Source organism: Pseudorca crassidens, chromosome 10 (assembly GCF_039906515.1).
Source record: "Pseudorca crassidens isolate mPseCra1 chromosome 10, mPseCra1.hap1, whole genome shotgun sequence".
NCBI lineage: Eukaryota > Metazoa > Chordata > Mammalia > Artiodactyla > Delphinidae > Pseudorca > Pseudorca crassidens.
Window position 1 is genome coordinate 36,403,175 of NC_090305.1, and position 12,883 is coordinate 36,416,057.

The 12,883-nt window shown below is 38.3% G+C and overlaps 1 protein-coding gene across 21 annotated transcripts in view; it reads right to left on the bottom strand.

The window, feature by feature from the left end:
* DNAH8 (dynein axonemal heavy chain 8) overlaps positions 1 to 12,883 on the bottom strand; it is a 327,555-nt gene that overhangs the window by 304,098 nt on the left and 10,574 nt on the right. For 17 of the 21 annotated variants that reach the window (XR_010946846.1, XM_067753082.1, XM_067753094.1 and 14 more), the window contains 4 exons: positions 12,322 to 12,406; positions 5,953 to 6,104; positions 5,017 to 5,206; positions 4,355 to 4,518 (listed from right to left, as the gene is read on the bottom strand). Coding sequence is in view for 20 of the 21 variants with exons in the window: in XM_067753082.1 (XP_067609183.1) it covers positions 4,355 to 4,518; positions 5,017 to 5,206; positions 5,953 to 6,104; positions 12,322 to 12,406 (591 nt within the window). In the remaining variant the exon portion in view is untranslated. Of the gene's footprint in view, positions 1 to 4,354; positions 4,519 to 5,016; positions 5,207 to 5,952; positions 6,105 to 9,969; positions 10,020 to 12,321; positions 12,407 to 12,883 lie in introns of all 21 variants that reach the window. The other 4 variants (XM_067753101.1, XM_067753102.1, XM_067753100.1 and 1 more) reach the window with 2 other exon arrangements.

A 12,883-nucleotide genomic window follows, 5' to 3' on the forward strand; every position in this document is an offset into this window, starting at 1 on the left:
TTTTTTTTTTTTTTTGCGGTACGCGGGCCTCTCACTGTTGTGGCCCCTCCTGTTGTGGAGCACAGGCTCCGGACGCGCAGGCTCAGCGGCCATGGCTCATGGGCCCAGCCGCTCCGCGGCATGTGGGATCTTCCCGGACCGGGGCACGAACCTACGTCCCCTGCATCGGCAGGCAGACTCTCAACCACTGCGCCACCAGGGAAGCCCCAGCAAACTAGTCTTAAAATTAATTTGGAAGAACAATCAACCAGAAATAATCAATGCAATTTTGAAGAAAAATAATGAAAGGGACTTGCCATACCAAACGTTGATTTAGTAAAAAGCAACATAAATTAAAGCAGTATGGTATGAGTACAAAAAACAAATAAGTAGACAGGTGGGATAGATAAAGGGGTCTAGAGACTTGATAGATATTACAAATTTGCTGGTAAAGAATGGACTACTAAATACACTTCTGAGACAATTGGCTAACCATATGGAAAAAGACAAAATTAGATTCCTACCTCACATTATACACACACAAAAATAATTCCAGAAAGATTAAAAACCTAAATGGTAAAACATTTAAAGAAAATACAGGAGATGGGGGTAAAACTATAAAGAAAAGCATGGAACTGAACAACATAATTGCCAGGAAAATGGTTACCACTAGGGAGAAGAAAAGGGAGTTAAAATTGGGAAGAAAAATGCATGGAGATTGCAAGCTGCTGGTAATGCTCTATGTCTTGTGCAAAAGTTACACAGGTGTTAATTTTACAATAATTTGTTTATTTTATTTTTATTCATTTGTTGTTCATTTCTGTATATTTCAGTATTTAAAATAAATAAATAATTTAGGAGAATATCTTCACAACACTGGAGTAGGAAAGTGTTTCCAAAATACAAAAAGCACAAAGGTTCTAGTCACTGGAGGTAGCTAAATTGAGGCTGGATTCCCATTTTTAAAGATATTTACATTAAAATGTAAAACTTCCACATGACTAAAGACACCAATACCAAACGAAAATGCAGGACACAATGGGGACCAACAAAAGATTAACAGGCGGAAAATATTATTCAAACTCCAACAATTCAGTTAAGATATCATCAAGCAATCTGAAAGAAAACTAGGTAAAGGATATGAACAGGCAATTCAACAAGGAGGAAATCTAAATAGGCATTAAACGTCCACAGCCTCAACAGTGTTCAGGGTAATGCAAAATAAATCAAGATACCATTTCACATCCAACATACTGGCATCCATTAAAAATCCAACAGTCCCAAGTGTAACGAAAGATATGAAGACATGGGAGCTCCCATTTACTTCTGTAAAAAAATATAAGTTAATATAACCACTATTTGGAGGGCCTTGTAGTACCCAATAAAAAATCTATACTACTTCTCTCAGCCATTCCCTGGGAAACTCTTGAACATGTGCAAACGAGACCAGAATAAAGATATTCATTGAAGATGTATTATTATTGTTTGTAACAGGAAAAAAAGTAGAAACAACTGCTTTCTGAGGGAACAGGTGAGTTCTCTACCTCCTTAAACAGAGGATACTAGACATAATTTGAATGTCTCCTAAATGTCTGGAAATCTACAGAATAAATGGATTCTCTCATAGAGGAATACCAGACAATAGTTAAGTGAATGAAATAAATTTACTTGTATCAACATGGATGAAAGAGAATGTTAAATAAAAAAAAAACTGTAAAAGGATACCATTTATGTAAAGATTTTAAACACAAATATATATTCTGTATTTTCATATATATAATTTATTTATATATAATATAAAGCTTATAAATATGCAAATGCAATAAAAGTATAAAACTTCCAGGGGAATGGAGGAGACAATAACATCAGAATGGTGGTAATATACAGGGAGGGAGAGGAAAGGGTTGGAGGATTTAGTGAAAATAAGAGATCTGAAGCAAAAATAGCAAATGGTTAGTATCTGTTTAATCTCAGTGGTAATTACAGGGGTGTTTCTTATTTTCTGTACATTTTTTATGCTTATAACTTTCCATAACTACAATCGTGATGGAATTAAGAATACAAATGAGTCAAAATACACAGTTGATTTTTCAAACCTATGAAGCTTCTCTCTTTAATCCATGAAATGCTTATAATTTTAACCATGGTTTATGGAACTCTTTCCTAATCTTATTATAAGTTTCTCCACCTCCTTAAATAAAGGATACTAGACATAATTTAAACTTTTCTTAGTGGCTGAAAGTCTATATAATTTGAATCACTGAATTAAAGAATGAAAATGGACCTTAAAATTAACTAAATCAAGCAACACTTTTGATGTTTAATTCCTGCTACAACATTATTCATAGATGATAATCCAACCTCAAATCGGATACTTTCAGGGATACAAAACATTCCATTTTCGGGTGGGGGGGGAAATTCTGTGAGAAAGTGATCCTAATAAAATCTCCCTCCTTATAACCATCACACTCCACTCTTAATTCTGCCTGTTAGGGCCATTACAGTACAAGTTTAAGTCCACATGAAATACCATCAAATATTTGAAGACATCACGTCACTCCTAGGTCCCCTTCTTTTCCCAGGTCAAATATGTCCACGTACTTTCTTTGAATGACATTGTTCATATCCTTGGCCAAGTTTTCTCTGAAATGCCCATTTCTTAATGATTTATAGCCGTTCTTTACATATTATGTATACTAACTCTGTTACATATGCTGATAATATTTTCTCCCAGAAGGTCAATTATCTTCTAATGTTGCTTACAGTGATTTCTGCCATATGGATCTTACATTAATTTGTTTATATAGTCATATATGTCAGGTTTTTCCTTTCATGGCTTCTGGGGTTTTTATCTTAATAAGATATTAATATAGTTCTGCATTATGTTCTGATTCAAGTATATTTTTTGTTCTATTTTTCACATTACTTTTTTAAGGCTGGATTCGTTCACTCAACATGTTTTTGAGATTCATCCATGTTGTTGCATGTATCTCTTTTTTTAGTTTTAGCTTTCATATTTATGTCTATGATCCATCTTGAATTAATTTTTGTGTATGACAAGAGGTCAAGGTTTATTTTAGGTGTAATATTTTTTAAAGAAGTCTCCCATTTCTTGCACTGATTCTGCTTAACTGGAGACCATTTGCTACAATTGCCCAACATGATTTTCCTTTTTTTTTTTTTTTTGGCTGTGCGGCTTACAGGATTGTGGGATCTTAGTTCTTAGTTCCCCAACCAATGTGAAAGCGCAGAGTCCTAATCACTGGACCACCAGGGAATTCCGCCCAACTTTTCTTATTTCAAGTTGCCTAATCTCCTTATGTTAAGCTATTTCTTTTGCTTGCTCATTTTTATAAAAGCAGATCTATTTTGATTGATCATGATAATTGGAGGAGATCTCCTCAGCCACTGTGTAGGACACAGCTTGAATTCCACAATGGCTTACAACTCCCTCTTCCTATGCCAACTGGCATAGTAGGCAGCTGCAGGAGTCCTTGGTGGACAATTACTTCGAGTACCTAGGGACACCTGGGAGCAAATTTTGTGGCCGGCACTCCAGGCCTTGATGGAGTTTCCAAAGTCCTCCAATTTTTCCACTCCAACTACACCTCCCTCCTTCTAACAGTTCTAAGAGAGGTAAAATCAGAAATGTTTTTCTCTAACTCTTGCTTGCTCAAGATTTTCCTCCCCTAGTCCTCATTCAACTGAAGATTTTCTTCTCCAGTTTCACTGTCCTGTGCTCATGAACTAGAGATCTGTGAGTTGGCTTCTAGAGTCCTCTTTCTGTTTAGAGCAATTACCTAATATTTGGTTGTGGTCAACGTTTGTAGTGTAAGTTGGCACCTCTCAGAATGTTGACATATACCCCATTCCTATCACTGCTTTTCTTACTGCCAGAAAGAAAATGTATTTGGCCAGAGAGCTGCAGACTTGCCACTGCAGTACTGATAGGAATGAGCCTAGTTTGAACCTCTCTGTCAACACAGACAATTCCATTGATCAACCAAGAGGTATTATTAAGTGTCTAGCATTGTGGCTATAGTCTCTTCACTGTGTACTTTTCCTCTCTCTCTAATGAAGAGCATAAACAATACATAAGATATTGGAGATAAATGCTGGCTATTTCTGTTTCTTCATTATTCCATTCTCAAGCCATAATGTTATGGTTTCCTCCTTAAAGTGGGAAATATCTTAAAGTTGATATTAAGTGGTCCAAAGAGAACAATGATTTTGCACTAGAATCAAAAATAGGCTGAATTTCATAGTAGAATCTGGAAGGCTCCTCTTCCCTTTACTTTTAGGGACAAAATGCAGTGACTAGGACACAGATATGAACTATGACTCATATCTGGTGAAATCACTCAGGTCGGCTCACCTGTTCAATCTGTCTGTACCATATCATCAGCACGTCCTCTAGCTGACGAACAGTTTCTGAATTGCTAGCTGCGAGTGTCACTTCTTCAAAGGTATGCAGTTTGGAAAAATCAACATTGTCTATCTTCTTTAACTTAACTGTTCCCTCAATACTTATTCTAGCACCTAAAAGGGAAAAAATAATATTGACAAGAGGTGTTTAATGTCAATGCATTAAATGCCAATGTGTGGTTTCAAGCTGTAATTACTAAAATGTTAGAGATCTAACACTTTATAGAAATATAATTCTAGTTGATCATTAGATTGTGACTATGATTTATTAATAAAATTGCATATTTTAACAATAAGAAATAATATAATTTATATTTTAAAAAGAGTTCATCGTAATGTATATATTTTTAAATATGGTAAAAATTTTCTCAAATAATATAGGAAGAGAATCCTCCTTCTACAATGGGAGATATAAAAGAAAATGTATCTTATGCCTTCAGAGATCCGTGGAAAGAGAAGTTCTAATGATTTGATATCTTATCTCTAGGTCTCATAATTGCTTTGATTAACATCTTTTAAGATGGAAATGTTTTCTCTAATGCTTATTTTTAATAACTTATAGTTAATTTGCTCATTTGTAGTAACTGAATAAACATTAAATACTATACTTACCATCTAAAGATGAAAGGTATCTGCTGATGGTTTCAGTGAAAATGTGTTTTTCAGATTCTCCTTGCTGGGACTGGTTTAAAGCACCCCAATTATTTGTCGCAAGAATAGCTGGTAGAAATATATTTGCCAGCATATTCCTAATCCCAACTAGGAGTCCTTCTGATACGTCCAGAAAAGTAAATAGCACTTCCTAAAAGGGTAGTGTTCAAATGTTATTTTACATGCTGATCCCATTAAAGAACTGAAAATCATAACCTATTTTACATTACAATAAGTATAGACAATATATCTTATAAACTATTAGGAAAACTTAAGTGGTGAATATTAAGGTTCTAAAATCAACAAACTTATATTCTGCCCGCATTTAACCATTCACATACTTGCTCATCAAGTAAACACTTTCCCTGGTGCTTTAATTTCTGCATAGGGAAGGAGGTATGGCCTGGAGTCCATACAATGTGAGGGAAATGAAACTGAGCCTCCTACATAAAGAAAGTTCTAGGTGGACAGTTGCCCTGTCCATGAAAAGGGGACGAGAAAAACTCTGTCAGTTGAGGTAAAAAGCAATTAAACTAGCCCTCTGCCCAGAAATTTGGATGGAAAAAACATTGGTCAAAGGGTACTAACTTCCAGTTATAAGATGAATAAGTTCTGGGGATCTAACGTACAGCATGGTGACTGTAGTTAACGATACTGTATTGCATACTTAAAAGTTGCTAAGGGAGTAGATCTTAAATGTCATTACCAAAAAAGGAGAAAAAAGGTAATTATGTGAGGCAATGGAGGTGTTAGCTAATGCTATGGTGGTAATCATTTCACAGTGTGTTAAATCAATTCTTTGTATACCTTAAACTTACATAATGCTATATGTCAATTATATCTCAATAAAGCTGGCAAAAATGCTTAACCATATATTTGAAAAAAGTGTAAACATACTTCATGAATATTTTTAGTATTTATAGGGACATCATTGCGACAGCGAACAAAAACTACACACACTCCTTTTAGTTTCTCTGGGGCTGCGCTGTCTATATACAATCTCATCATTTTTGCCCCTTTGGTTGCTCCAGGAATAGTTCGACCACATTCTGAAAACAAAAGTCAAGAACTTAGCATACGATCATATGACTGATCAAATGTGATAAATTACTGTGGATCTTACACCCTTGTTCCTTGCTTTAGTTTAAGAAGTTTTCAATATAATTATGGAATAAAATTTTTTATCTACAAAAAAATGTAATTGCAAATCTTAAATTGCAGCCTCCTTGGGTGCCTTTCACTGAGTTCTGCACTTTGCTCCTTTTGGCCTGGCCTCAGGCAGGACTTTCATGGAAACCCTTCTCTTATCCCATTCTCAACCCTTTGCCTCCTTAATCCTTGCTAATCTTTCGTATCTCAGCCAAAATGCCACCTCTCAGGTAAACTTTCACTGACTCCCCCAAGAAGATCCTGTCCCCCACTAAATACTCTCATAGCACCCGCCTTATATTAAATCCTTCCTTGAACTAATTTCAATGAAAATGTATCATTAGAAATCTTTCTTTGATGTTTAAAAACTATTTAAAATATGAGAATTCTGTTAGATAGCTAGTTGCAATATTTTTTTCTTTTTTTTTTTTTGGCTGCGTCGGGTCCTAGTTGCGGCACACAGGATCTTCATTGAGGCATGTGGGATCTTTTCTTTGTGGCGTGTGGGCCTCTCTCTAGTAGTGGACTGCAGGTTTCCTCTCTCTAGTTGTGGCATGCGGACTCCAGAGCACGTGGGCTCTGTAGTTTGCAGCACGCAGGCTCTCACGTTGAGGCGTGTGAGCTCAGTAGTTGTGGCATGCGGGCTTAGTTGTGGGATCTTAGTTCCCCAACCAGGGATCGAACCTGCATTCCCTGCATTGGAAGGTGGGCTCTTTACCACTGGTACCATCAGGGAATTCCTTGGTTGCAATATTAATAAGCAAAAAATCAACAGTCTTCCTGTTCACAACCATAACCAATTTGAAGTATGATCTAAGAAAATTTTACATCCCTATCACAAAACCATAAACATCTTTTGTCTGCCCAGCCCTCCTTCCTTTGGGTTTGGGGAATTTCTCCCATCCTGGGATTCTGGAGGACACCAGTCTCAGAGCCCTGCAGGGGTACACATGTGAAAACTATACTAATTAGACTCTCTGCAAGACTGTAAATCTTGAATGCAGAGACACAAAGATAAAAGGTATCTGAGCAAGGTAAATCTACTGATGAATCCAAAGAAACTGCCCTGAAATCCATGGAAATGCTCTATTCCTATTTTTCCCAAGGCCTGATTGTTCAGCTAGTTCTAAATTTTGTGAACTACCCAAATGTTTTACTTTTTTTGCTTACCTAAGCCAGAGTCTGCACCTTGCTTGCAGCCAAAGAACCCTGAGACATGGTATGCAGCAATGTAGAGCTCAAATGCTCATTCATGGAGGTTGGCAGAATTACCTTTACCCTTAATATTCTCCCTTTTTTCCTTGATAAGTGAACCTGAATTTGTCCCATTTAGCAATCTGTACATTCTCAGGGAGACAACTGCTTTCTCAGCCTCCCTAGCCCCTAGGGTAGTCATATGACATTAAGAATCTTGGGCTTTCCTGATAAAGGGGAGAGGTGTGACTAGTAGGCCCCTTTCCTACATGATGAAAACCTGTACATAATGTCTAGACTTCATCTTGCAACCATGTGCAACAAATATGAACACAAAGCAATGTGTTAAGAATGGCAGAATAGGGGACTTGCCTTGTGGCGCAGTGGTTAAAAATCCAGCTGCCAATGCAGGGGACACTGGTTCAATCCCTGGTCCGGGAAGATCCCACATGCTGTGGAGCAACTAAGCCCGCGCTCTAGAGCCAGTGCTCTAAAGCAAGAGAGGCCACCGCAATGAGAAGCCCGTGCACCACAACGAAAAGTAGCTCCCACTCGCGGCAACTAGAGAAAAGCCCGCACACAGCAACAAAGACCCAATGCAGCCAAATAAATAAATTAATTAAATTAAAAAAAAAAAGAATGGCAGAACAGAAATAAAATAAGAATCTGGGTTTCTGATGGCGTTACTGAGCACTTGAACCACTGCTAGCCACTGCCTGCCCAGTTATGAGAGAAAAATAGACTCCCTATTTGTTTAAGCTACTATTAGGTTTTCCATTACTCACAGCTGAACATATTCCTGGCTTCTAAAAATTCAAATGCAGCTACACTAAAGAATATTATACAGCATCTTTTAAATTAGATAAATCTATATTTAATAACATAAAAAATGTCTAGGTTATACTGTCAAGTCCAAAAAGTAAGTCAAGAATAAAACGTGTTACATGATATTTTTAAAATGATACTAAGTGTCTACGTGTTAGCACATGCATATAAGAAAGACATGTAGAGGAACACTCACCAAGCTGATAAGTATATTATTTTTGGAAATAGCAAAAATAATAATTAAAAGTATGTTTACCCTTTCTTCTGGCAGTTCTCCTGAGAATTCTTCCTAAAAAGTCTTCCTAATCCACGTAGAATTAGCTTCAATGATATTCATTGAGGCATTGTTTAAAGGAGAAAAAAGTTGTGAACAACCTAAATTCTAATAATAAGTTTTGAACCTAATAGTTGTCTCAGCCTAATGAAGTACAATGCAACTGTTTAAAATTTAATTGTGGAAATGTATCAGTGGCATGGAGAAGACAATATTATCAATTTTTAAAAGCTACCATAGAATAATATATAGAGTTGGATTACATTTTTATAAAGCATCTATAAATTGTTTTTTCTTAGTTCAATTAAATTGAAAAAAAAAAAAAAGGAAGCATATCTTGGGTGACATGGTCCCCAAACAGGAAATGCAATGTTTTTGAAAATAATTAAGAGAAGGCTGACCTAACTCTCATGGCTACTGAGTTCCTTTTTCTTTCTGAGACTGGACTATAATCTTGGAGGACAAGACATTTTTAGGGAGTGAGGCAAAGTTTACATGGCACTTGCCCTGAGCCCAGCATAACCACGGTCCTCCCAATCCCATGAGGTGAGTTCCATTACTGTTCCCATTTTACAGATGAGAAAACCAAGGCTCGGAGAGGTGAAATAACTTTCCCAGTGTGACCCAGCGAGTAAAGAGTGGAGCTTGTCTTCACCACCTCACTTCTGACCCTCTCCAGGATCGAGCTTTAAACCAGTGTGTCAAACAGTGTCTATCTGTGATCTCCTCCTCCCTGCAGGCCCAGGGGTCTGCACACTGTCAATGGAGGGTGTGATAAGCTCTGCAGTTTAAGAAAACAACATCTGGTCTGGGATACTCTCACCCATATACCAGGATACACAGGATAACCTGTCTAGAAGAAAAGGAAAGTTTCACACTGTTGACACTGACTTGAAATCCACCCTGAGCTCCAAAGTTTGGACCAAGGCTATTTAGAAAGATAATTGTTAGGGTAGAGGGTTCTTAGAATCTAGCAGGGCACTGAGTATGGGGAAAGTGGCTTCCTTCGCAGTCCTACCTTGGCCCCTTACACTCTCATCCAGTACCCGCCTGCTCCCCATCAAGCTTTGCCTCCTCAGGACCCACAGGGCTGGTGGTCTGGGTGAACAAGGCATAGGCACAGTCGCTGTCTGGAGGAACAAGTCATCGGGCTGCTGAAGTTTGCAGTGACCAGCACGATCACAGAAGGGGCAGCAGTTTGTAGTTACTTGGTCACTCTTCCAGCTGAAGAATGCACGTCCCCCTTCTCATCTGTCTTGTACTTTCATAAATTTTGACAAAGAATGACCCAAAGCACCAGAGTGGGTACAAGGTCAGCAAATCACAAAGCATTCCCAGCCTCCAGCACATTTGGCATAAGTGAGATGCTACTTGTGAGCCATAAAAGAGGTGATTACTTTCCTGGTTAAAGGCAGCAAGAATGCCGTAGGCTGTGGAAAGGTGGAGGCACAGAGAGCCCGTCTCAAACTTACCTTGTCATCCAGAAGCATCCTGGAGAGCTCTGTCTGTCTGGTGTTGTAATCTTGGCACAAAAGGAATATTCTCACTAGCTCTACATTCTTGTTTTGGCCCAATAAGTTTGAAAATGATACTTTTTTTTTTTTTTGGCTGAAAACTTGAGAGTTTCATTATTATTATTTATACTATACTCTTCCAAAGAAGGTTTGAGGCAATATAGGATAACAATAAACACTATGGACTGAATGTGTCCCCCCAAATATATATATGTATAGCAGTATATATATATATATATATATATACTGCAAAATAGGATCCAACTCTACATATTATATATGCAACTCTGGATGTCAAGGAGTCAATGAACCGTGAATATGTCTTAGACTTGCAGCCATACTTATAATTTGGGTCATTACAAACATCTAAATTAGTGATCAGAAGATAAAACTAGCAGAAGATCAAACTATATACATAGTGGTATATATACTGTGTATATATATGTACATATCTCATACATACTGTACATATACATATCAAAATACATAGAGAAAGGGAAATAAACACACACACACACACACACATATATATACCAAAGAAGTTACAGAAGGATACTCATCAAGGCGTTAACTTGATTATTCCAAGTGAGTGGGAATGTGGGTGGTAGTTTTAATTTATCTTCTAATTGTAGATATTTTCTCACCTTTCTATATTTTCAACTATTGTTTTATTTATTTATTTTATTTTTATTTTTATTTTTTTTGCGGTACACGGGCCTCTCGCTGTTGTGGCCTCTCCCATTGCAGAGCACAGGCTCCGGACGCGCAGGCTCAGCGGCCATGGCCCACGGGCCCAGCCGCTCCGTGGCATGTGGGATCTTCCCAGACCGGGGCACAAACCCGTGTCCCCTGAATCAGCAGTTGGACTCTCAACGGCTGCGCCACCAGGGAAGCCCCTACTGTTTTAATTTTTAATGAATTATGAAAATTTGGACCTTACAATAATGTCCCAGCATAAGAACTGTGAGAGACAGAAGATCAATAGAGCAGACATAGTCACTAACCATGAGTCTACATATTTTGTTGGTGAAGAAAGACATATATATTAAACAATTAGATGAAAACAGAAGAACATGATCAAGTGGTGTATTTTACAATGCAAACTTTAAAAGAGACAGGCGTCTGGAGGATAGTGATGGATGTGGTTTGGAACACTCTGAGAAAGCTCTGAAGTAAAGAGAATGGCTGAGGCAATCCGGAGGAGGGGTAGGATTTGGCTGGGTGGAGACACTTAGGAGGGTGGAGAAAAGGGCACAGAAATGACTGGTGTGGACAGACAACCATGAAGACTGGCTTAGAGAGAGCAGCAAGTTCATGTTTGGCAGAATAGGAGATCAGACTAAACAAGTACTGTGTGTCCAGGTTATGACAAGCCTTAGTAGAATAAATGAAGAGTTTGGACTCAATCCAACAACAGGACAATGAAAGATTTACTTGGCAGGAATAAGTAGTATGGATTTCAGAGAGGAAATCTGGTAACAGAGATACTGGTTTTCAATCTGGAAAACTGGGGCAGGCATGAGATAGGAGCCTAAGCTTAAAGGCAGCACAGGAGGGGGCTTCCCTGGTGGCGCAGTGGTTGAGAGTCCGCCTGCCGATGCAGGGGAGGCAGGTTCGTGCCCCGGTCCGCGAAGATCCCACATGCTGCGGCGCGGCTGGGCCTGTGAGCCATGGCCGCTGAGCCTGCACGTCCGGAGCCTGTGCTCCGCAACGGGAGAGGCCACAGCAGTGAGAGGCCCGCGTACCGCAAAAAAAAAAAAAAAAAAAAAAAGGCAGCAGAGGAGGAAAGCAAGAAAGAACCAACAGAGGGGACACGGTAAAATCCACAAGATTTATAAGATAAGTAGTCTAAAACCAAAGGATGATCTGTGTACCTAGTTATTAAGACAAAAGTTCAATGACCTGGTAAAGTATCAATTCTTTTTGGAATAACGTGAAAAGTAGAGAAAGCCAGATATTCCCCTGCCAGCTGCAGCAAACACAAGATGCTGACCCAGGACCACAGGGAGTGACTGCTGTGCTTTCGGGTGGTTTCATGACTATTTCTAGTCATCTGACAACACGTGTACAAAATAGCTCTACCTGTTTCAAGGAAAAGGCAATTAAATTCTAGTGAAAATGTGTATTCCCAGGATAGGTCAATGACTTCTATAAGGATGCTTTCTTCTTCAATCATTATAGCAATCTTGTAAGCTCCTGGTAAATTTTCTTTATAAATATAGGATTGTCTATGTATAAGAGAAAAGATATGCTGCACTTTAACATTCATTCATGAATAGCTGGCACATTACCCTTGCAAAACATCCTTACCAAGACCAGGTACATCTCCTTCTTGGTACAAAAACTTCAATGTCTTACAACCATCTTTCATAAAAAAAAGAGTAAATGCTTCCAGCTGTTAAACAAAAGAGAAAATGATAATCAATAAAATGACTAAGAAACTACAATAAAATGAACCAAGCCCTGTGCTAGGCATTTTACATACCTTAGTCCTCATAGTTTTGTAAATAAAGAAAATGAAGCTAAAATAGTTTATTCAAGGTACACAGAAGCAGGTACATCAGAGGCAGCATTAGAATCCGAACTAATTTAACTCCAAAATTATCATGGAATATAGGGTGAATTCTATTTCCAAACCTCCATTACTTATCTACATATATAAGTGGGCCTCCACCTACCTAACCCTGCCTCACAGCATCTTATAGGGGTGAATAGGTGAGTCCAACTGGAGGTAAACATAAAGAATTATAGTTAAGAGAAACTACTCTTTTTTTTTGGCTGCACTGGGTGGCTTGCAGGATCTTAGTGCCCTGACCAGGGATTGAACCTGCGCCCTTGGCAGTGAAAGCACGGAGTCCTAACCAGGGAATTC